This window comes from Mchenga conophoros, linkage group LG18 (assembly GCF_057382185.1).
Source record: "Mchenga conophoros isolate Kocher_MC1m ecotype Shallow Benthic linkage group LG18, M_conophoros_male_GT1.1, whole genome shotgun sequence".
Taxonomy (NCBI): domain Eukaryota; kingdom Metazoa; phylum Chordata; class Actinopteri; order Cichliformes; family Cichlidae; genus Mchenga; species Mchenga conophoros.
In genome coordinates, this window is record NC_140543.1 from 9615279 (window position 1) to 9640931 (window position 25653).

At 44.0% G+C, this 25653-nt stretch overlaps 1 protein-coding gene across 4 annotated transcripts; it reads left to right on the plus strand.

Moving 5' to 3' along the window:
• The first annotated feature begins 10033 nt into the window (after nucleotides 1-10033).
• mpz (myelin protein zero) lies at nucleotides 10034-24698 on the plus strand. Of its 4 annotated transcripts, none has more exons than XM_085253430.1 (7): nucleotides 10034-10263; nucleotides 11618-11784; nucleotides 14301-14514; nucleotides 15294-15423; nucleotides 15938-15980; nucleotides 21128-21404; nucleotides 22145-24698. In XM_085253430.1, exons 1-6 carry the CDS (start codon nucleotides 10218-10220, stop codon nucleotides 21212-21214), a joined length of 687 nt encoding a protein of 228 aa, XP_085109556.1. In that variant the 5' UTR covers nucleotides 10034-10217; the 3' UTR covers nucleotides 21215-21404; nucleotides 22145-24698. The 4 variants fall into 4 exon arrangements, with proteins under 4 accessions (XP_085109556.1, XP_085109557.1, XP_085109559.1 ...); XM_085253431.1 differs by having other exon boundaries at nucleotides 21128-21157; XM_085253433.1 differs by lacking the exon at nucleotides 21128-21404.
• The last annotated feature ends 955 nt before the right edge of the window (nucleotides 24699-25653 follow it).

Genomic DNA, 25653 nt, shown 5'->3' on the forward strand with positions numbered 1-25653 from the left:
TGTTTTCTAATTCAGATCCATCCTCACTTCTTGTTGGTTTCAAGCCCCAAGATGCCAAAGCCTCACAGTGAGACCTTACTAACCAAAAGGTGACATCGGGATGGCCAGGTTTTATATACAGTGTGATGTACAAAACCAGGCTCAGGGGAAACCGCCATCTGTCTCTGCTTGTTCGGGTGAGCAGAGAAGAAGAGGTGAACAAAGAGGAAAAAGAGCATAACAACAAACAATATAATAAACAGGGAGCAGTTTCAGGGGCCATTTGCTTCAGTTTACCAAAGGGGACACGAAGTTGATTATATGCAGCAGTGGTATATAAATACAGGCTCACCAGTAGCTTGAGCTTGTAGAAGCATGACTAAAGGATGGTTCAGTTCCAAGAAGGAAAGTTTGAAGGTAAATCTAAAAAGTAGAGAGGGCGCTTGTTTTCCAAACCTGGAAACCGATTCCACAGAAGATGGGCCAGATTGCTGGAGGCTCTTCCTCTGAAGTATGCTATGGGAATAATAAGATACTGTGAGGTCTTTAAGATAAGGTGGGGCTTTGCATGTGGTCCTGAATAAAATGCCTCAACAGATTAGGATTGATTGCTATAAAATCTACTACAAGTTAAACTTTTTTGATCACACTAAGAAAAAAAAATCACAATAGCAATATTACTTCAGTATCTAAAAAGCATCAACAGCTTTTCTTGTGTATTTTTAAGCTAATTATACTCAAAGTGCAAAGTGAGATTGCCTCTAACCATCACTGTTCAGCTTTAATCTTCCTAATAAACATGTCTTATTGGGGTGATTATTGTGTGGGAGGAAGCCAGAGAACATGCAAACTCTACAAAAAAGTGTCCCAGAGGATTCAAACCCAGACCCTTTGGTGTGTGAGGCAGCGCAAACCTCTGGATCACGCTGCTGCTCAGCCCCCCACAACAAAAAAATCTATTGACTTTACCTGTTTTGTTGCAAATTAAAGCTCTACTGCTGTTGGATGGATTGTTGTGAAATTGGGTTCATTTTCCCTTAATGATGAAGTGTAATCACTTCATTGATAATGCTACTTTTCATCTTGTCTGAATTTGAATTTCCAATGTGTTTTATGACTGAGGGGGAAAAAAGTGATTACCCTCAGCTGCACTTTTAATTAGCAAACCTTTCGGTCTGTAATGATGAACATATTAAGTATTATACCAGCCTGCTTACTGGCATGCAGATGCCATCTAGCTAAAGGCACCACTGTGCATCCTCACAGCTTCTAGCATAGACTTGGAAAATTGTGCCAGTTGTGCAGCATCTAACGCAGCATGTGGCACACTATTGTCAGTGTATTTACATGCAGAGTGGTTTATATTTCCCATAGTCGAAAGCTCTTGAGATCGCTATTTGTTATGCTTTCTCTGCATGCAGGTATGCATACTGCACGGCTGGTGGTTTGCCTATTATTTGTGCGTGTGGGCCGTGTCCTGTGTCTGCTGAGGGGGAGTTTGAGAAGGACACCATTGTGGCTGAATAATCATGGAAATACCAAATCCAGATTTGCCTGCCTGTTTTGTCTTCTGTTTATCTGCAGCACATTTTTCCTCCTATTTTATTCAGTCGTCCTTTTTCTCGTGTAAATACTGAAATGTTTTAGTCTAGTTTCTGCTTTCAATGTGTCGTCTCTCCTGCACATGAATATCATCATCACATCTCATCTTCAAGGAAAAAAACAAAAAGTAAGAACAAGGGCTTGCCGGTGTTACTGAAATCTGAATTTCAACCAGCAGTGTTCAGCTGTGCTGTTGCTTTAGAAAGGAGCTTTAAACATCCAGTTTGAGGGAAAAAGTCCCAAATGGGAATCACGCAGGCAGCAGAGCGTGGAATACTGAGAAAGAAAACATGTAATTAATTTAATCCCATATTGTGTGTGCTGTATGATATTGTCCATTGTTGTGGGTAACTGAAGGTTGACGTGGAGAGTGTCTAATTTGTGTCATTGTGTCAGTGGAGAGGAAATGATCAAATCTCCTTGGTTTGCTGTTGGGTCTAAATGCCTGCATGCTGACACTGTTCTGCATTTGTTCCCTTTTTTCTGCATGTCTGAACGAGGCTGTTTTTGTCATCTTTTCATGAACACGTGCATGTGTCCGTGTGTGTGTGCGCGCCTGGTTAACTGCCCGTGTATTTGTGTCACTGATGTTTACCGAGGGGGGCAGCTGGCACGCAGCGAACGCCTGCAGGGCATTGCAGCACAGCGGCCTCCATCTCTCCACTGAGGTCTCAGCCCATGTTCAAATAGCTGTGCTGTTAGTTCACATCAAGTCACCCGTTCAGACTGGACCCAGGGGGCAGTTGCTGCAGACCTACCTGCTCCCTGCCTCTGTTGAACTGTTTATCCACATGTTAAGAAGTGACTGGAGGCTCTTGGATGTGAAGCATGATTTGAAAGGAGAAAGGATCTCTAGGCTTGATGCACATGAAAGGCAAGCTGAAGATTGCTCCTGTGTGCTGAAACTGTCCCTGCTGTGTTCCTCTTTAAACTTTTAGGAAGTGTACCCTAAAGCCAGGATTATGGATTACCTCCAAGTGCACGGGGGGAAGGGGGCCTCTATAAAAAATGCCAGGTTTCACCTTTCTCTGTCCTTTTGTGTCCCTCTCTCTTTCCCCACCCTATTCTCCCACATAAGCTATCTGTCTTGTTCACAATAGCGCTTTCTCCACCCTTAGAACAATGTGTTTGTTCTCCTCCACCTCCTCGCCTTCCCTCCATCCCTTTCTATCCCTCCATCCATTTGTTTGGTGCTCTCTGTGACATCTCTGCGATGCCAGGCCACGAGGGAGAGCGGGAGGGACAGTCCCTGCCATTGTCCCCGGCCGAACCCACGGCATATCAATAGTGTTTTTCTTGAGCTTGAGCGCCCAGCGTTGGCCAGTAACCTTTCGGATTTGATGATGTCAGGCCCCCTCTGTTTTAGGCCCTTTATATGATTTCCCTCGTCCTCCAGTCTCCACTCTAACAGGGTATTAGCTCCTCAACACCAGAGACAGTGCAGAATTGTGCGTGCAGTGTGACTCATCAGCGCACTTCATCAGCTCATTTTAACTAATGCGAGTTGGGTTTAACTGTGCCAACAAATCCTTGAAATGAAACCACAAACAGTGGCGTTGGTAATTGTCTTCCAGTGTTTTTTCTTTTCTGACACGCCATGACAAATCACTGCTGTGCTTAAATTATTTAGATTTAAGCACAAAAACAGACCTAATTAGGGAAAAAGTTTAGCAGCGATATCTCTCATGGTTGAGCAGCATCCTGAAAATCAGACATTTGTTGACTGCCCCTCCACCACCACCACCCACACTCAGTTTTTCCGTGCTCAAAGTGGACAAGGGTCATAATTTCTGCTGGTGCTTGAGATCTGTGCCACTTGAATGTAAATACATTACTGACTAAGCCCCCCCAGTGGTATCCCTTGACACTAGAGCAAGCATAAGTTGAATGATGACATGTTCATAACCAGCTGCTCACTGTCAGTAAGACAGTGGACACCACTGTCCTCGAAATAAATAAGGAAAGACAAATAATAAAAGTACCTCCAAATAAGGAGTTAAGTTGTCTGCAGCAGACCGTTGTCCTCTCTTTATCCCTTCTGGTTTTGCTTTTTGATAGCGTCACTGCTGGTAGCATGAGTACCAACAGCCCATTGAAGCACAGGAAGTCCAGCCCATCCAGATTTCTGCATCCATACAGTGTGGGAATGATTGGATCCCCTGCTGAATATGTAAGTTTGTTCACTTACAAAGAAATTAACAGTCTAGTTTTTATGGAAGTTAGAAACACAAGTTATAAACTGATTTTGGTGACATTAAGTGGAAGAAGTATTTGATCCCCTAAAACCCAACCAGATTTCTGTCTCTCATAGATTGCTCATATAGTACAAATATTGTAACTGATTAATTGATTGTAGATACTTCTGGTCTAAATTTGTTATGTGTATACGGCATATCTGTCCACAGAATCAGTTTCCTCCATTTCACCTTCATGGGCAAGCCCAAAGAGTTGTGAAAGGATGTCAGGGGTAAAACTGTAGGCTGGACTACAAGACCATCAGCAAGAAGCTTGGTGAGAAGGAGACAACTACTGGTAAGATTATTTGGAAATATAAATATAAAATGACCATTAAGTATCTGAACAGTGTGAAGGAGAAACCAGGAGACTAAGGTTACATAAGGTCCAGCAGCAGGGCCAGTATCTGCTCCATCTGTGTGAGAAACAGCGAGAGAGCTTCCAGAGATGTGCAGGTTTCTGATCAAACAGCTTGAAGGCAAAAGGGGGTCTAATAAGGTGTATCTAATAAAGTGTCAGTGTGTGTGAATTTTCCTATACAAGCTTTGTAAGCACAAAATATCTGTTTTTACCCTAAAATCTAGTTTTTATTTCAGTTAACTAAAATTGCACTTAGCTTTATTTTTTTTTGTTTTTGTTAAGTTTTGATTAAGTACAATAACCTTAATAGACTTAGATTAACAACAGTGGATGCCAAGTATAACAAACGCGACTTACATTCATACCATATCGTAGTTAGTTTAACAGCATTTTACTAACTAGGACATATAAAACATCTCCACGAACAGGAGGTCCACAAAAGCGATACCACATACCTCCTATGGAGAGGCTGTGATACATCACAGACATCTGGACTCGCAAAGCAGTGTGACTCTACTGTTTTTCAGCCACGATTTTATTAGACATATTTTCAATCTTAGTGACTTTTTTTTATTAAGCACAAACAGTGAAAAAATACCAGGCAATAAGGGAGAAAAGTTGGAATACTCTCCACAAAATTAAAAATAAAAAAAGAACCTATGCATGACTGAACTTCAAATGGCTGAGGCGTCACTGTGAAATATAACCGTTGTAATCCTTTCCTGTAAATGACACTTGTGTGTAGATATTCACATTCATCCTTTAGTCTCTCTGCTTGCTCAGACATCAAAGATTTGTTTCAGAGTTTACACGAAAAAAACAATTTTAATGAGTTATTCCCTTTCATCATGATAAACTTCCTGCTTTTCAGCTGGTTTTTATGTGTTCAGGTGTTACATCACAGTTTACAATTTTATCACATGCTGTGGCTGTCTATACTTTGGACACAGTTACATATTTGATGTTTTCCCCCCTCTGTTTTGACAGTGTAAAACAATGCTGCTTATGTCTGCGATTCTTCACATCACCTGAGTCATCAAAAGAGATTTAAAAAAACATGTATTACCTTATTTTTTTCTTTGAAATCATCTTTTTTCCCCGTGCCAAGCTAATGTTGGTACAGCACAGCAAATAAACCCCTTTTCAATGGCAACAACAGCGCTGCCAAGTAAACTGAAACAGCAGTCCATCATTACATTAAGACATGAAGGTCAGTCAGTCTGGAAAAAAAGCACCTCAGGCACCACAAGCATCACAGTGGTGCTTCCCTGAGTTCAAGTATCTTAACCTCAACTGCTAGGTGAAGTCTGTGTGAATCAGTCTGTCATACTCTAGCTGTTGCAAGGAAACCACTGCTGAAGGACATTAAGAAAAACAAGGCCAATAAACTCAACAAATACACATTAGATGAGGTGGAAATCTGGATTTTGGTTTGCTGAGCATCTGCGTGTGTGCTTCACACCATGAAGGACAGAGGATGAGCTGTAATGGTGTGTGGCTTTTGGGGAGGGGGGACTTAGCAGGTGAGACTGCTGGAAATTTATTCAGCATTCAAAGCAACACTGTTTTGAGCAGCAGGGCTACAGCAACATCCTGCAGTGACACGCCATCCCATCTGGTTTGAGCTCAGTGGGACCATCAAAACACACCCCTAGGCTCTGCAAGGACTATTTGACATGGGACGTGTGTCCTCCCCTCTTGCACAGTTGCAGTCAGTTGTAGAAAATATTTCCCTGCTTTCTGATTTATTTATTTGCCTATTTGTCAAAGGTTACCTGACCCTGTGTGAATTAACTGTGACTAACTACATTTATTGAAAATCTGAGTTGACACACACAGGCCTCATTATTGCGCATCAATAAATCATATACATAGAACCTACTAACAAAGCAACAAAATATGACACAATGTAAAGAAACAACTGAGAAACATCCAGTCACATCTAGTAGTCTTGAAAGTCTTACTAACCCATTTTAATGCTTTAGGACTCTTGCAAACCACACTGAGAGATATTATCCACAAATGGAGAAAACTTAGAAAACTTGAAACAGTGATGAACCTTCCTAGGAGCGACCTACCAAAATTACTCCAAGAGCACATCGACGACTTATTCAGGAGGTCGCAAAGGAACTGCAGACTTCTCGTGTTTCAGTTGACAATATGAAAGAGACTGAGCAACAATGGCATCCATGGGAGAGTTCAAGGTGAAAACCACTGCTGACCAAAGAGAACAAAGAGGTTGATCTAAGATTTATAAAAAGAAAATGACTCAACAATCTGTGAACTGAAAAATGTTTAACTTTTTGGAAGTTTTGAGTCCTGTTACACGTGGCACAAAACTAACAGTATTTCATTAAAATGACATTATATCAACAGTCAAACATGGTGTTGGTAGTTTGCATGGCGTGGAGTTGCTGCTTCAGAACCTTGAACCATGAATTCTGCTCTCTACCAGAAAATCCTGTGGAAGAAAGTTCAAATGTACTCGGGTTATGTAGCAGGACCGTTACCTGATACACACCAGCTTGAAAGCTCTGGCGGGCGTCGTCAGTCTGGACTTTGATCAAATTGAGATGTCCCGGCATGTCCTTAAACGTGCTGTTCATGCTCAAAGAGTGGCCCAAAATTTCTTCACAGCAACGTGGAAGTCTCGTCAGTCATTCCAAACGCTTGGTTGTAGTTCTTGTTTGGCAAACATGGCACAGACAGCTGTTAGGTTTAGGGGGTGATTACTTTTTCAAGTAGGATAGATTTGGATAGCTATGAAGAGTACGGAAAACAAACGACAGTTTCGCTAAAGAATTAGAATTTTTTTTTCTTTGTAAATCCAATGATGCTTTCATATCATTGCACATTTACAGAAACAGTGAAAATAAAACCATTGACTCTAAACTGTAAGCAGCTGCAGCTGCTGCTCTATGAAACACACTTCCCACTACTTAGAATAACTTCTCTAAATGTCAAAGATTACTAATGAATGCACACCTATGTCATACTTTTGGTCATCTACTCTTTCTTCTGTTGACCTTTTTTTGTTGTTGTTGTTGCTGCATCGTTAACCTGCCTCCTATTAGAAACCCATGGTGGAATAACACGGCTGTATTTATATTTAATCCTGCCTTCTAGCCTGAACTTTTGACAGTTTTCTGGCCAATTGCTCGCCATGGCTCATTTGCCTTATTTGGTTATGGAAATGTTTCGCTTGATTATTCAACCCCTTCAGCGAAACTGCGAGTCGATCCAGTCGCTAACGAGACCGCTTTGTGATGGGTTTATGATGGCAGCAGTTGTTGTTCCCCACTTCTCAGCGCTTCACTTTGGCCCACACTGAGATGCTTGTGCTTAAGGGGTTGAGATTGCAGTGCACTCCATTGGATCGCTGTTGACGGTCATTAGTCTTTTGACCTTGGTATGAACCAGCCTCTGTGGTGTGTATCTCTTCTGTCTTTTTCCCATCTCGACCGGCAAGAAACCCTCCAGCAGTCCCATCTTAAAGCGGCTCTTCATTCGCAGAAGCCCTCCACATTTCGAAAAAGACATCTGCACATCTGCCAGCCTGCCTTGTGATCAGTGCTGCACTCAGCTGTGACAAACATACTCCACATTGCAGAAAAATTAGACATGGATAGAGCTGACAAGTGCCCCTAACATCTACAGCTCGGGATGCCTTCCCAGCCTGTGCTTATCTGTGGGCTTTTCAAAGTGTGCTTGGTATGTTCTTTTTTCCTCATTCCATTGGAAATAATTTGATGTCAAAGGAAATGAGAAAATCACAAGGAAATGTGCTCTATAAATTTATATGGGTGTCTAATGACATGCCCTCACCAAATATAACTGAGGCCACTGTCTCCACCCGTGAAAACAAGCTTGATGGGTTACACAGGCAGACAGCTGAGATGGTTTCATTCGCACAGTGGCTAAAGCCTGAGGTACTTTGCGTATTCAGTCATCTCTAATAACACCAATTGATGTGAAGCCTTGTCCACCTCAATATGACTAAAGTGCAGCTGAGGACTTGTGTATAATTTTCCTAAAAAAAAGAAAAAATGTTAAAATTGGTCTACAGATCGAGTTTTCCCCGCTGTTTCCCGCTGGTATATCTTTTCCCTCTCCTCTACCTCTCCTCTCTGTATAATTTAGCAGCAGATGAGCTCTCCCTCTCCTGCATTAGTGTGCTATATCACTGCCAGCTAAAGGAATGGAGGCCTTCGCTCTATACGTGATACAGTTTCTGCCTGCCAAGCTCAGCTGCTGCCGCTGCCACCATCGCTCGGTGCTGACGAGTTTGGGTGCTTGCCACATTCTGCACCTGCCAGACTCATAAAGAATCCCCCTGTTTCTCTGGGGCCTGAAGGCAGGATCTGCAATAATTGTTAAGGATGTCGCGATTTAGACATTCAAGCCAAAGCTTAGACAGTTGATGGCGCCAACAAGTTGGCAGATGATCCATTTTGTTCAGCTGATCCGTCAGGGGGGTATCTGAGGAGTTAAGATGAACGAGTGGCTGTCACAAGTGGCAAAAAAAAAAAATAAATGTATGCTGTCGTCTGAAACGTGAGAGACAGTTGATCTGATGCTCGGCGCTTTGCTGCTCTCTTGGCTTTGTGCTACCTTGCAAAACGAGAGCCTTGATTTTTATCCCAGAAAACTTGGATAAGTGGGCTCAGTGTAATAATGACGTGAAGTGGGTAAAGTGGACATCCTTGTCAAGTGCCAGCTCTTCTCTCTCATCATATACAAATTCTAAAGAGAGGCAGCAGGACTTGAATCAAGGTTGATATGATTTACACTTCAATGTTGAGTGTATCCAGCTTGTGTGTTTGCTGAAGCTAGAGGAGAACTACTAATTTGAGCATGTATTCACTACAAATATGCCAGCGGCTAAATGAATCCATATTCATGACGGGTGACAAAATGATTGAATGAAACCTCCAGAAATCAGACTTTTTAAATTTTTTTTATTTCACTCTCACTCACACCGTTGCTCTCCTTCTCATATTTTCCTCACCCTGCGCCTGTATCTCGCCGCTGCCTCACTTTCACGTCGGTGCTTCTTCTCTTGTCCTCATATCAACCCATCTATATATAGCATGTCTCTCCCCACACTATACTGCTGTCTGTGCCACTGGAAAACTGAGGAGTGGGTGCTGCGATTTCAATACGCAGCTTTGTCTGGGCAGGGAAAAAGAAAGGGAGAGGAAGAAAGCCCCATTGACAGACAGGCAAACACCAGTCAGGCCCTGTCCACTCTCTCTCCTTTGTGTTCGAGTGCGAGACGTCAGCAAATGACAGGAATCTGAAGAGGGGGAAGAATGAGAGAAAATAGTTGGTGCATTGTTTGGGCCACAGGGTGAAAGTGCAAGGAGAGGAGAATGAGGGGTGAGGCATGGGGGATGGAGGAGAGAGCCCTGGACTGACCTCTCTGCTGGATCTCTCCATGTTATACTAACATGCGAGCAGTGATCACATACAGAGCAGCCGCATATGGTCGCGAGTCCCCGTCACACGCCTTTACCTGCACCTACACACTAAGTGTTAATTAGCATCTCCTGTCAGCTCAGTCACATCAAGGTGAGGGTTGAATGTGACACATCACATTCATCACTCTGTAATGTCGCACATACTTTGCAAATTCGCCCCTAGTTGCCTATTGTTTATCCAATTAATTCACCAACTACTGTACTGAGGAGGTGTCTGTCACCTGCCTTTCTTTTCCACTTCAAAAGACAGCATGCGCTCATTTATTTCAGAGAGGGAAATGGAGCGAGCCGGGAGGAGGGGAGTGTGAGGAGAGGAGGAATGGGCCGGGCTGAGGCCTGAACGAGGGGTGTGGTTGGGTATAAAACTTGGGACAGTGGGTTTTCTGTTGTTGTCCTGTTTTGAAGCCCTCTGTCCTGGCATCCTGCACCCCTCCACTCTCTTTTACCTCTTTCTTTCTCCTCCTTCCACTCACGCTCCCTCCAGAGAGGGACTCTTCCTCGACCGACTCCAGTCGGGTCTGCAGCATCAGTCTTTTGGGAGCTCCGTAGAAGCCAGAGACCATGCTGACGTTTTTGGCGCTGACGTCGGTTGCCCTCCTGGGAATAGGTAAAACAACAACAAAAAAAAAAAAACGGGGGGAAAAATGAAAGAAAACATCTTCTTTTAAAGTTTTAACTTCATTTTTGAGGACTTCTCTAACAAAAAAAGCTCACACTTAACTTAATCTACTGAAAGTGATGATGTAGAAATGATCTTTCTATTGATGTGAGGATATGGCAAAGTGGGTTTTTGTCTGTTTTGTGCTACCTGAAAACTAATAAACTTGATGACAATGAAAAAGGTCTAATAGCTTTGATACTGAATCAATCTCAGAGTGCACTCTAATACCTCCCACTACACTGGATTAACACTTAGCTAAAGCATTTTAATTGATATCTTGGCATTTGCTGTATTGATTTAATCTAAAAGGCCAACAGTACACCTGTAGAAGATTCAGTCTCTTTTTGCATGCATTCCAGTAAATGGGTCAGCACCGTCCATCTGTGCTTCTCTCTCGAAGCAGGTGTCTCCAAGCATGTAACTTTAAAGAGCAGCAGCATTGCAGCTTTTTAACTGAGAGTTTTTGCTCTCGAGGAGGCAGCTTTCTAAACTCCGTCGGAATTTTAATTAAAAACGTCAAGCGTGATTTCATTGACAAGTTTTGCGGGGGTTGGCTATCGCTCAAGGATGTGCACAGCGAAAGCTGCGAACTTTACTCCCTGGGTGTTGAAAACTCCAGAGTGCTTAAGGGCATTTGTGTTGATACAGCAGTGAGAATACTGTGACTCGTTGGTGGCGCGGTCCAAGGGAAAGTGAACAATACAAAAAAAATGATACTGCTCAGCGGCGAGGCTGTGCAGCTCCGAGGGGCTTTGGTAGTTGTTTGAGATGCTGAGTGCATTTTTGGAGGAAGTTAAAATATTGATTTTTGCAGCCAAGACTGAATTAACATAGATCATTAAATATTATTCAAGCATAAACTGTGCACATGATTAGGCCAACATTATCCATACCAATGGAGAAAATGAAGCTCCCCCTTTCAGAGACAACCCAAATATTTACTGAGTGCAACTCTGAATCAATGGCACATTTGACCCCACTTAATGTGCAGTTTGTCAGTGACTATCTGGATGTATATGCATGCACCTAGGATTATGCTAAAAGAGGACTACTTTGTGTCTATTGATAACAGTTCAGGTGTAAAAATATTCACAAAGGTACTCAAGGTATTCTAAGAAACAGTGCATGTTAATTTTTTTTATACCAGCTCACACTAACAACTATGTACATGTGTTTTTGTAGTTACAGATTTAGATTCCTGAAGGTCAGCTCATAGTATCAAAAATAATATGAGCTCCCAGAATATTTAGTTTTATTCTATGTGTGAATTAACTACTTAAACCTGCTTTGTGTCTCCCAGTGCCTGAGCAGTCCCAGGCCATAGCGATTTACACTGGCTGGGAACGGCACGCCTTGGTGGGCTCTGACATCCGACTCTCCTGTTCTTTCTTCTCCTGGCGCTGGACCTCGGAGGACGTCACCTTCTCCTGGACATACAGGCCCGATGGCTCACGGGACTCCATCTCTGTAATACTCAAATTCACACACATATACACACGCTATGCAAAATGAAAGGTTGTGTGTTTATAGGTCGGCTACTTTGAAAGGAACAAGCAATTCAAGTATAGTCGCATCAAAGCTGCGCTTGATGAAACTCCAGCGAAACGTCACCGAGTGTGGTATCTATAAAGCCATTGTTTCCCTGCCCACAACAGTGTTGTTTTCATCTGCAGCATGCAGCTGTGTCAGTAAAACAACTCTTGTCCAGAATTATACAGCAGACAGCCAACGATAGCGTCTAGCTGTTGAAATAATGGAGCATTTGGCAGCTAAAGAGCCAGATGTAAATCACTAAGGCGGGCTGCAGCAGGAGAGCCTTCCCTCCTTTTTTGCTATTTGCATGAATGACATTCTTATGTTGTTTACTCCCACTGTTCTCACATTCACAAAGTCATGTATAAATATTTAGGAGGGAAGTACACAAGTCTGCTGCACTGACAGAAATTTAGACTTGCCAACAATGTCTATATTTTCTGCCAAAAGACTTTTTATTGTTTTCACCATCTCTGTGAAACACAGCAAGCAAAGGGAGAAAACCGATAATAGGAAGAAGGTGTGGTTTTCTTTTGGAGGCCACGCGATTTGATTTCTCTCGGGAGATGTTCTTTAATCTTCGGATGTCTGTATTTTAAATGTCTTCCAAAATTCACAAAGTGATTTGTAGAGCACTGAGGGAGCGCGGTTATCCAAAAACAAATCCATGTTTAATCCAGCAAATGCAGTACTGTGCATATCTGAAATGTCATCATACACAAGTACTCAGTTTACTCTAACATCTGCACTAACTAAAAGCAACGTTCTCTGCTAATCTCCCCACTCCTCCCGCTGCATCACCTGCCTCCTGCTCTTTAATTTCACTCTCCCTGCCCTTATCATCCTGCCATCTCTCTAATCTCTCTATCTCCCCATCCTGACTGCGCCTCCCTCTGTCCACCTCCCTTAATCTCCTCCTCCACAGCTCTACCTTCTTTGTCCCTCCCCTCCTCTCTCATTATGTCCTTCCCTCACCTCCTTCGCCTTCATCTGTCTCCCGCGGTGGCCTCACTTTGAAACTAGACTTCTCTTCTTCTTTTATTTATTTTTTTCCTCACTTATCTTCAGTCGCTCATTTCTTTCCCTGCCTGGACAGATTTACAGTTTCATATCTCTATCTGTTGTCACGCTGCATTTGTCCCTTTAAAATGTCATACTCGATTTCTGACACGTTAATCATATGAAAGGTCCTCTTCTTTTCACGTGGGACTTGGTAACAGCAACCGCAGGCCTCAGGTCTTTATTTATAGATGAAACCTTGAAAGACACATTTGACCTTGACCTTGTAAAATCCAGAGCATCACCCTTATTCTGCCACTGTGACCATTTAATGTTTAATAATCGATACTTGGTGACGGCGTGTCATCATTTTAAAAGTCATGGCACTTCTTCCAGGAAGAAGAACCAGAAGCCACGACACTATGCAGACATCTAAATGCAAAGCTCTCCTTTGCTTCCGGCTTTTAAATTGCTTTACATGTAAAACTACCTTTGACAACACTGTGCAGTCAATACTGCAGTTTAAGCTGGTCCAGCAGGAGTGAGATTTACAAGCCTTCAATAAGCTGTAAGCTGCCTGGTTTGAGACCATATACATTAACCTGTGTGTGCAGAGCACAAGATGTGCACAAGAAACAGACCAAAACTATTAAGAAAAAGTGCTTTGTTCCCAGTAACAACATCATGGCTAACTGCAGTACCACAGTGATTAGTGTGCATCTGCTTAATTTAATACAGTGAAACAGGTAGCTAGCTCTTGCTCTGGGAGCTGTGGTGGTGGAATAAATCAAGAATGGGCTAATTTAATCCAACCTACTGTTGTATTATTGGGAAAGATAAGAACCTCTAAATAGGGCAACCAAACAAGCACAACGTCTGCATCAGAAACAGTAAACTGGCTAACTCTGTCAGTTAAACTATCTATAGGTCACCGCAGTCAGTGTCAGCAGGCAGCGGTAATGACTGTAGACTTGCTGCTGCAGTAATGGCAGCACGCTGAATGGACTTAATAATTAATAGGTTATAAATGCAAAACAATAGACTGCTCATATGTTTCACTGGGATTTGGTCCACTCCCTGGAATTCCCCAAACCCCCTCAGTTATCAATTATCCACCATATATTAGTTATAAATGTTGTATATGTTTTTCGTGCGGTAGTAATTGGCGTCACATTTGCTACACCCCTCAGGAGCTGCTTTTGAATATTATTTTCTGGCCCTCGTGTAAAGCTGCTTGCCAGTTTTAAAAGCTGTGCCCTATTTTTTTCTAATGCTCCATGAGTGTCCCCCTGACAGGTGCTTCGTGCATCTCTATATTTTTTTAAAAATGCACACAAATAGTGGCAAAATTTGTTATTGCAGGAAATCACAGGTCTGATCTGCTGCTCTACTTACTAAACATCCAAATGCAGCATTAGTCAGAGTGACAGTGTGTTGACTGTCCTTTGTAGATCTTCCACTACACTGGTGGTGCTGCCTACGTTGACAACAAGGGTCCCTTTAGAGACAGACTGGAGTTTGTGGGAAACCCAGGTCGCCGTGACGGATCCATCCTGCTCAAAAACCTGGAGCTCAATGACAACGGCACCTTCACCTGTGACGCCAAGAACCCCCCTGACATAGTGGGCCGGCCTTCCAGTGTCCGACTGCTGGTGTTTGAGAAAGGTGAGACGTCCTGTGGGGGGTTTGTCTCCTAAATTAAATTCCTGCTTGCTAGATTCCCACCCGCCCTGAATGCTATATTTCAGTGATTCTTTTTTTTTTCCATTGAAAGTGAACTGTTCTCATTTGTTTTAATCATTTGAAACTCTGAAATTAATCTCAGTTCTCGCCGTTCATCCGAATCAAGCGACTGTCTTCAAACCAGTCGTTGCTTTGCCTCATTTAGAATTCTTCGCACCTCCCGTTAAATGAAATCAATTACAATTTTATCTCTTTCTCTATTTGCGATTGCTATCACTGCCTCCCTTTCACTTCTTCTCTCCCCCTCCTTCTCAGCTTCTCCTCCCATTTCTCTCTTCCATCCCCTACGCCATCGTCTTCCACTTTCTCCCTCAGCACCATGACTCTCTCTCTGATCTCACCTTTATTCTACCTTATCTCTCTGTCGCTTCATCTCCTTCTCTACCTTCACTGTGCTGGTATCTTTAATCTTTCATTCAACCTTTATTTTATCTTTTGCTTTACTTTTCTTTGCTGCTTTCATCTCTTATTCACTTTCCTTTTAGCTTTGTTTACCCTTTCCTCTCCTACCAATTTCCTCCCACAAATGACAGCATCGTTTCTTTTCCATCTCCTTTACTGTTTTTTTTTTGTTCGTTGCACGTTTTTTTTTCTTATGAACACTCCTGACTTCAACCTGGCATTTGCTTTCCACTGCCACTTTTCCATCTTTGTCCTTTTTGACCTTTCCTCATCTGCTTTTTCCTCTCGTCCACTCATAGTGCCCATCCAGGCTGGCGTGATCACAGGAGCTATCATCGGGGTGGTCCTGGGCCTGCTGGTGCTCATCGTGGTCATCTACTACCTGATGAGGTTCCTGGTGGCACGCCGAGTCTTCAGCCTCAGTGTCAGGTCAGTGCCCGGCCTGTGGCCGGCGGCTCTCTGCCAGTCGGGTTTTTGCCAGGGACTGGAGCTGAAGCCGGAGCCCATCCCTGGCATGGACACCTGCGTGGCCAAGCTGGCATAGCTGCTGTACCACGATTTGATTTGGTTAGGTGTGCGGAGTTTAAAATTGAAGTTAGTCAGCTGTAAAGACACAGATAATGATCTCTCGATTTAGATCTAATCTAAAAACAGTACTGCTCAGGTCCAAGGCGAGATGATTAAAAGTAGTGAAGTGAAGGTTTCTGAGTGGATTATCTACTAGATCATGAAAATGACAGATTCATCATCTTGCTTATACCCTTCCAATCTTCCAGTCTTATGAGATCTTAACACATCTAGTACCTGGGGGCTGTGCTTGAGACAGGGCCAGTAGATTAAGTTGATGTTCTTTATGATGGCTGCCAGGCAATGCAGCCCTGTGACCACTGGAGGGAGAGATAGATTCGACATCCTGACATTGTCTTTCTTTTGTCCCCTCCAGCAAACATGGCAAGAAAAAGAAAGAGGGTTCACAGCAGAGACAGGCAAGTTTCTCCTTCTACTTATTCCACATGCCTCTCTTCCTCTCCTTCCTGCCCCCGCTCCTCTTCTTCCTCTGCCTCCTTCCAGCCCCACCACACACACAGACACACACACAGACCGGCGCATATACACATCCAGCCGACAACACCAAAAGCAACAGATTGGTTTGCTGTCACATTCAGGCGCTAATAGTAAAATGATGTGCTTTTGGAGAGGTTACAATGGCATTCAGTGTTTGAGTATTTGGGCTCAGGAAACATGTTGTCAGAGGGAATATTCATCTCCTCTGTTGCAGTGCAGCAACACAATAGCACACATCCAACATGACAGTGCATAATGGCACAGTTTCCTAATCGCATTCCCCCGATGCCAGTCCAACCAGCTCGAGTATGCCCTCACACTCAGCCGGCTCCTCCTCTCAGCAACATATCAACAACAAAATAACATGCCATTCAAAGCCGGGCCCGCTAACACTAATAACAGTGTTCAAGCTGTTAAATTCTTGTGTCGTCTCAGCGTTCGTGGTGCTTTAAAGCCCACACCGTCACACCTTTCTTTCTCGTGGTCCTCACCACTGCTTCAGCTCCCTCGGGGGTGGGATGGGAGGCGTCCTAACACTATGGTGCCAGTACACAGCTACGGGGCAAAAAACAAAAAAAAGAAGGAAAAACTCAAACCAGTGACTGTGAAATGGCCGAGGCCAGGTTATGGCACTAATGCTATTGCCTTACTGAATGGGACTATGATTGCTCGCAGTGGGGAAATGGACGGGAGCTGCTGATTTTGCTCACTGGGAGTCAAATGAAAATCACGGGGTCTATTATGGTCTGGGCTGTTATCAGTGGTTTTACGCTGCTGCACGCCAAGGAGTTGGTGTATTTTTTCCCCCTTCTGTTCCTCATGGGGGTGTGATAGCCTCAAGAGGTGGATTAATCAGACATTTTGGTGGCTTGTATTCTTTTGTGCACCAGGGCAAGTTCTGTTTGATTACTCTGTGGTAATGTGGGGGCTGCAGGGTTGTAATCGACTGTATGCTTTGCATGCTGATAATAAAAAAAGAAAAAAATAGAGAGACAGAAGTCAAAGGATTTGAGTTCAAGGCGTTTTCAACAATCAAGACTCGGCTTTGAAACGAGAGACGTGTAAAGATATCCGCGGCAGGAGATCAAAGGTGTTATTGTAACAGCAAGTCATTTAGCCACAGGTAGAAACAAACTGTAAAGCGGTGGCGGGCTCCGGAGTGCGCCATGTTGCCCCTGTAGCGTAAACCTAGAGGGCGACACCGGCAAGGACCGAGACTTCCTCCTACCTTAAACAAGTGCACTCATTCTCATCTCCCCGGAGCCCCGCTTCCTCCTTCTGTCTTCTTCTTTCCTTTCTACTGTCATATGATTGTCAGGTTATTCTTGAGCTGCAGTCAGTTGCTCTCAAGTGCCTGCGGCGGATGACAGTGCATATATGAATAAATAACTCGCCGCCAAAAGGACACTGAAATATTTGACAACGTTGTCATTTGCAGTTACTCTCCTGCAAGTCTCTGCTTGGAAGAAAAATATACAGCGAAAACAGCTTTTCCATCTGAGCTCACTCTCCAGTGTGTTTTAGCTTATTTATTTATTTTGCTCCTCTGAGCTGGTTCTGGTCTTCTAGCTGCACCACACACAGAGAGGACTCGTGGGAGTTTACAGTGCGCTCATAAGTGGTTGTTTGATCAAATAGCCCTTATTAGGAGGCTCTGCTGACATGACACAATTTTGCATCAGCATCGCCGTCTTCGTCGCTCCTCTGTTTGCTGGGCTTGCACTACAAATCTCAAAAAAGGCTTTTGGGCAGGGAAGTGAACAACAGGGTGAGCGAGACAGAGAGACAAAGGAACCCTGTGGTGCCCGCTACTCCCCATTAGGTGGAGTTGTGGAAGAGGACTTTACCCTGCAGCCACACACATAAGAAAGCTCACAGGATTGAACACGCATACACACACACGCACTGTACTGGAATGATAATTGAGTGCACTCAGTATCGATCTGAGCACAGACACACACACACAGACACACAACCCACCCATTCTTCTCCACTCCCCAATTGCCTCACTTCACTCCACTCCCTCCCTCGCACACTCTCTCTCTCATTCAGATTCCTTTTATCCGGTCCCCTGTCTCCCACTCTTCAGTCGCATCTTCCTCTTCTCTCCATGCCTTCGACTACCTTGCTGACCATGAGAAGCATCTATCTGTAACTCCTTCTTTGCTCTTTCATTTTTTTTAACTCCCTCTCTCTCTCTTTCTCTCTGCTGATTGCCTCCTCACCCTCCACTCCACGCCCCGCCGCCCCCTTCCTCTCTCCCGTTCCAGTTTCTCTCCTCTCCCTCCTCAAGTATTCTGGGTTCTGATCAGCTTTGGTTCCAGACAGAAAATCACTACCTCTCGCTCTTCATCTACCTCTCAATCTCCCTCCTCACCTGTCACCTTCTCTTTTTAGTATGCAGCACGGGACGCAGCCACTTACCTACCTATCTACCTCCCCGCCAGTCCCTCCTATTTTGCCACTGTACCCACATTTCCTTTGAAGTGTGTGCAGCCCCTGTAACGAGGGTGGTACTGCGTTCTGCATAAGCAGGCTGGAGTGTGTTTACGAAGCAAGCCCGTCGTTAGCGTGGGAGCTATGGAAAACACTGCAGTGCAAAACTCGAGCCTATCGTGGGATGCATAATGGTAAACAATACAGTGATGTATGAGAGAATGTAAGCATGATCGAAGATAATGACACCGGACGGCCCTTGCAGCTTCCCTGTCGAGTTGGTTGCACTGTGTGTCTCAACTGCCGTCTGTGTGTGCAGCTTCTGCAGAGTGCGTAATTAAAGAAGATAAATTTTGTAATGCAATCAGCGGGGTATTATTACTGGGAGCTTCAGTGGGTAGAAACCGCCTCTAGTGTGCTTTCCACTGTTGACTAACCTCACGTATTAGAGGAGAAGTATTTCAGTCTCAAAGCCTCATATCCGGCACGCTTCCCTCTTCACTCTGTTCTCTGTAACACGACAACACTGTGCTGACCCGGGGTTCAAAAGGAATGGCATTATAAAAACCATTACATACGAGCAAAGTTTTATTAGGCTCCATCAAAGCATTATCATGCGCTTGTGATAGTTTTCAATAGGTTAACTCAGGGGTTAATGCACTGGAATACAGTTATTGTAAAGTTAAGTGTTGCCTTGACCTTATCTCCACTTGGTCAAGTCTTTCCTCCTGGATTTGTTGTGCTCAAATGAAGCAACACTTTACTTCATTTTCCCTCTCTCCTCCTCCTGCGTTTATAGATTTCTTATAGGAGTTTTTTTTTTTAGAAAACACACAAACGATAAACAGAAGGACTGCCAGTAAAACTGCAAAGTTACATAAGCAGAAGCTAAATAAAGAGTTTGGCTCGTTCAGGTTTAGGGTTAGAGTGTGTTTTAGCCACAGGTTAAACAAGCGTGCTCTCAAACTAGAGCATGTTACTTTTAAAAATTAAGTGAAGTGTACCTAGCTCTCAGTTCTTCTGTTATGATGCATAACTTAACCTTAACCCAAACCCTCAAAGGGTAACCGGAGGCCTGGAGGATGTTAAGAGATTACGCAGGTCTGTCCCTGACCACAGCTACAGCAAAACAGTGTTGAAGATTTATAACCACTATTCCCCTGCACACTTTAGTTATTATTTATTCAGTAGCTCAGTTAGATACTTCAGAAATATTTAATTTTCTGTTGCCACTCTGACCCTGAAACTGCCCTTTTTAAATGTGATGGGATGCTGTGCCTCAAAGTGCAGCTACCCTGGAAATGATTTAATTTTTCTGTTCTTGGTGTAACTGTAAAAGTCTAAAACATATACCAGACATCTAGTATTTAATGGTCGAATGAAGCGTGTCTGGGATCAAAACATGTTTCATATTTAACAGGCTAACCCCCCAAGAGATGCATTTCTTTTCAATAGGGTCGTGCAAACATATTGGATTTTCACCATTTATGTATTTGAACAACAAGCGAAACACATAAAAACGGGAGAAGAAAAATGACAACAGTATAATTATTTATAAGTCACAAAGTCAGACTTTAAAGCAAAATTGTCTCGATTTTAATCATGAAAAAGCATTCTTTTAAAAATAATTAAAAAGAGTTCAATGCGTGGCGTTTAACTGTCCCGGCTCCATCTGCAGCGGCACTTTCAACAGTGTTTAAACGGCTTCCTCGCATTGAGCTAAAGGTCTTCACTCCGTAGTGAACTCCAGTCAGAGGAATAATGTTCAGCACTGAAATGTAACCTAGATGAAAACACTTTCCAGCTAAATTTGAGACATTTGTAAACATTTTCTTTGAAGGATCCAGCGGTGGCTCAGAAGGAATAGCAGATCGTCCACTAATGAGAAGGTCGGTGGTTTTATCACCGGTGCCTTCAGTCGGCATGCGAAAGCGTCCTTGGGCGAGATATTTCAAAACCCTGAAACTGCACCTGATGTGTCATTTATGTGTGTTTGATAAGTGAAAGTAAAAGTGCTGTATGTATAGTATAAAAAGCACTGCGTGAATGTGTGGGAGTGAATGGGTGAATGTGGCTGGTAGAGTAAAGGGATCTATTTTTGACCGAGACAAGGACGGCAAAGAGTTAATTCATACAAACCAAGGCCAAATTCAAAGACACTGGATATGTAAATAATTCAAGGGAAATATTTGCTCAATAGCCAATCAAAATCTACTCTGCATGTGTGTGTGTGTTTGTCTGTTTGTTAATCATCAATTGTCACTCAGTTGTCACAGGTGTATGGAGCCTACCTGCCACTGGGTCCCATCCTAACGCATGGTTACCTGTTTTGTCACCCCCTTACAGCTCTGGACACCGCCCCCCCTCACTTGCTACCCCCTCCCCTAAAAGAACTCTCTCTCTACCTCCTCACCCTCCTCCTCCTCCTCTTCCACCTAAATGTGTTTTTCTCTCTCCTCTTCACATTTCCACCCATCCTGCTAACCCCATATTTCATCTTCTCACCTCTAACACACCTGTGTCACCCCCCCCCCCCCTTCTTTTCTCTCTTCTTCCTCACGCTCCTTTCCTCCTGAAGTGACTCTCCTCCCCTGTTCTCCCCCCAATTCCCCTCTCCCTCCTCCCCCCACAGGGCCCTGTGCCTCCCGCCGACCCCTCCAAGGTGAAGGCGGCCACCTCGGAAAAGAAGAAGCAGGAGTCACGCAAGGATAAGAAATAGGATACGGGGAGGGGCTGGGGCGGGTTCGCTGACCGGCTGCTCCAGCCCGTACGCCAGGCGGTGGGGAAGGCCCAGCCCAAGCAGCAGCAGCGAACCATAGTCAGAAAAACAGAGAGGGCAGGGGGAGGAGGAGAGGAGGGCTCGGGTCGGGTACTGATGACCATCGAGCTGGAGCTGACTCGCAGAAATGGTGAGGAGGGCCCCAGCGGTGAAGGAGGGACAGGGAGGTCCGAACCGCTTGGCTTCCTCTCCAGGCTCGCCAATCAGCTCACCTTCAAATAACAGACCACGAGAGAGGGAGGTGGGGGACCCATCGAAGATAAGAGAGTGGGAAGTCTATTGAGAAACCACAAACCTGCTTTCAACCCACAACGCTAACCTGAGTCCCTGAATAAATGAGTCAAATCATAACTGCTCCTGTCACAGGCTGATGATTATAAACGCAGCTATACTGGCTGAGATCTTAGATGTCGTGATAATCTCTTACACCAGCCAGCACCCCGAGTGCTTTTGTCAGGTCATAAGATATGCCATTTGAAGCGAGACCCTAAGACGGCTTGGTTTGATAACAAAATCTAAAAAGCTGCTCGCTGGGTTCTGCCTTTCTGGTTCCTTTCATTGTGATCCTATCCACCGAAAAAAAAAGAAGAGCTTTCTCCAAGTGCGTCCGATACGCATCACGAAGCCCTGGCTGCAGGGACAAGCCAATTTGCTTTTTTCAGAGGCGACATGTCAAACTCCAACTTTCTCACCTCACACTGATCTTCCTTCTCTTCCCCTCTCCTATTCCATTTCTTCCTCCTTTCACTGTGAATTTCCTGACTTTCTTGTTAATTCAAATTACAGAAGTGATTTATATGCTAACTGCTCTATCCTGTTTCTCTCTCTCTCTTTCTCTCACCTCCCTTCCCTCTTTTCTTCCTCCTGTAGATAAAGGTCTGACTTCTCCATGACTGCCTCCAATCCTCTAGTCTGCTCCCTCCTTTTCCGCCCAGCCTGATGCAACCCCCATTATTTTCTATTATCTCTACTCTTTCAAGACAGCACTGGCTGTAAGAATAGTCCCACTATATCAGCGGCAATGGTGTCAAATAATTTTCACGACGCCTCGCCGGAGATCCTGTATGCGCTCATTGGGCAAACTGTAAAACTGTTTAGGGCCTAACTATGTACATAACTTCCTTAAGAGGAACCTGAAAGATATCCCCTCGTGTTTAGAGTCCCCTGAATGTCCCCGCTTAATGTTTACAACTCAATCACACACGCACTCACACACACAGACACACACACACTAAGTGGAGCTGCGAGTGCACTCTGGACTTTAGACAGAGAAAAAGCGAGACAGAGAGGGACAGGAGAGTGATAGTGGGAGCGAAATATGATTCCTGCTCTCAGCCGGCGCAGATAGAGGTTCAAGCCCTCGAGCTCGGGGTGATTCAATCCTCTCACATTTGAGCTAATGGAGGTTGTCGCTGTGTCCCTGCCCTGGCTAAAGGGGGCTATTTCTGGTCCTATAAGAGCGTACGGGCTTACTGTAACAGCTGCACATTTTTCAGACGACAGGAGATTGGGGGAAGGGGGTGGAAGAGAGAGGCGAGCAGAGCAGGTGGTGGTGGTGGGGGCCCTGCTGTGCTGTTTTGCGCTAAGTGCATGAGGCGGTTTGCTGTTGACTCGACGGCCGGGGACTGACAACCTGGAATGACGTCACGGCCCCCGAGGCTGGCGAACGCTCTCACGAGTCTGACAAAAGAGCTTACCAGGAAGAGGTGCAGCTTCAGAGTTATTTTAGGTCCAGTTAATCCGCTTGCACGTTTCTCCTCGCCAACCCAGGGCTAATTATTTTAGCGTGTGCTGGTAACAAGATATCTCTCTCTACATCTCCCTCCCTGCCTCCTCTGCGGTCTCCTCTCCTCTGTTATTCGCTCTTCATGTCAGCCCCCATCTTGAGAATCATCTCCTCTCTCTAAACTCCCTGTTTCGTTCTCGCCGTCCTTAACGTCTTTGACTTCCTTTATCTCTTCCTCTTCCTGCCGGTTAGTGAGTCTGCACTGCATTATTCCCCCACAGAAAAGGCCTACACACAATCCACTCCACTCTTTAAGCCTCTCCTTATCTGACTGCCAGGCCTACAGCTCAATGCTCTGCTCCTCTCTCTTCTGTCCTTCCTCCTCTTGCTTCTTCTCTTTTCTCAACTCGGTGATGGACATCTCTCTCTCTCTCCCCTCCCTTCGTGTTCACCAGTGATCGACCAACGCCCTCTCGTTTGCCCTTCAAGCACCACCTCCCTAAGGGGCACGTCCCTTTGCCAGCCCTTCTTCTCCGGCCCTTTACTGTCTTTTTTTTCTGCTGGTTCGAAAGCCAAAAGGTTCTCCTCTGCCCACTACTTCCAGAGGAAGGAAACGGATGGGCACAAATCCGCCTTTAGTCCTCACTGAAGACGCCAAACAAAAACTTATAATCTAGCTAGCTCTTTTCCGGTCGCCATTGCGTGTTTTATGTATATGTGTGTCTTGTTAAAAGTGTTAAAAATTAGATTACATGTGAAGTTTAAAAAACAAAAGCAGTATGTCACCCCAAGTAAAGCAAATGTTTCTGAGGCTTTTTTACATGTGTGCAAGAAAACACATGGAGAACATGTTTATGGAGGCAGGGAGGAAATGTAATGTAACTCTTTGGAATATGTCATATTTCTGACCTTGTGTGTTATGGAAGGTACTGTGTGGCTGTCTCTATGGTATGTTTTATTCAAAGATGAAGGGAAATCAAGGTTGTTGTGCGGAGTCAGAGAGAAGATGAAGGGTGGATAAGGGTTTGGTTAGCCCTAGATGCAGCGCGATGTGGCTGGGAAGGAAAAAAAAAGATGGGGGGAGAAGGTGCTTGCTGTGGGAGAAATCTTTAGAGGAAGAGACTTATCTGGTGTGTTAAGCCCAGCCAAAAATCCATATGTATCACTACAGATAGAGCCTCCTCTTCCCCCAGAGCTTTCTTTTAAAGGTGCTCCTTCCCCAACCCTGAGCCAAAGATGGACTGCGATTGGTGAGCTTAATATGCAGGGTGGAAAGCGTAGACTTGAATGTTTCTTTAAAATTCATAACAGGAATGGAGGTGCTAAAATCCACATCGATATAACTGGTTTCACTAGTCGCTGTTTAACTATCCAGTCAAATGGATTAGTTAGAATGTTTTCTTCTTTTTTCAGCAAAGCCACACAGACACCTGACGTAAGACAAACAGCATTAAAACTGCCTTTTAAACACACGTTTTGTATGTATTTTGAACCGTGTTAGTCGTAGTTGCAGAATAACATTCCTTCATTTGAAATGACTGGAGCTTCTTACATTTTTTTACATTTATTTTAATGCTTGTGATCATTTTCGAACCACTAACGACTTTTGGTGACTGTAATATGTTGTAAAGAGAACGTAAATAAAAATAAAATCCCCACGTCGCCAGCTGTTGTCAACAGAAGACAAAAGTAAACCCAGCTGAAAGTGCCTGCCGTGTCTTTCTTTCTATGCCGAGTGCTAAGCTTTCTGTAAATTTGTCACGTACGTCTCTGCCAAGACTCACTTTTATGAACTTTTCAAAAGACGAAGGTCCTTCCAAAATGATATAGTTACCATTTGAAATATTTGAATATGCTTACTGCTGGCAAGAGAAGTGAAACTCATTATAGAACAGCACTAACCTTATTAGCTATCTGAAAGCTTTTTGCATTTTCAGAAAGACCATTTTAGAGGATGTAATCTGGTGGTTTTAAATGCTGCACAGTGATCACCAGGTGGTGGTTTTCTTGTAAGTACAAAAGGAATTCAGTTTTGAAATTAAACTTTTAAGCTTTCCTGCATGATGGTGGCAGGTGAGCGCTAAAATGGGTTCTCCTCATCATGCCCTTTGCAATCCTACAATCAAAAAGGAATAATGATAAACAGGAAATAAATGCCTAGCAACCATTAACCACCCTTTCACGAAATGGCAAAATAACATACAATTTTTTTAGGGGATTTTTTCCCCTGAATTAACATGCTGGTGGGATTTAGTGAGCATAACCTTTTCAAAAATACTTTGCCTCATTATTCACATCAGAGTCTTTAACAGATGTGCGGTGACTTGCCCGGAGACAGTGTATGACTGACTGGCCAATGGGAGATCATTGAATGCTGCAAATGTAGGTTTATTTTGGATTATTCAAACAACCATAATTAAATGTGTTAAAAATTCAATTTAAAGCTGATGCAGATGGAATTTTTGTATTATCTTGTGACATTGTGGAACAGATGCTTATATGCTGTGCTTCCCAAAGTTAAACTGGATGGATGATAATGCACTGTATAAGCCAGACTTTAGCCAGAAATTAGTTGTGGAGTAATAAAGCCAGATCGCTTGCCTGAGCAACCCAAAGTTTCCAGACAACTGAGTTCAACTTCAGGGATGGCTGA

Coding starts and splice junctions, on each gene's coding strand:
- mpz (XM_085253430.1), top strand. CDS start 10,218: ATGCTGACGTTTTTGGCGCTGACGTCGGTTGCCCTCCTGGGAATAG. Junction 14,515..15,293: donor ACTGCTGGTGTTTGAGAAAG/GTGAGACGTCCT, acceptor GTCCACTCATAG/TGCCCATCCAGGCTGGCGTG. Junction 15,981..21,127: donor AGGGTTCACAGCAGAGACAG/GCAAGTTTCTCC, acceptor CTCCCCCCACAG/GGCCCTGTGCCTCCCGCCGA.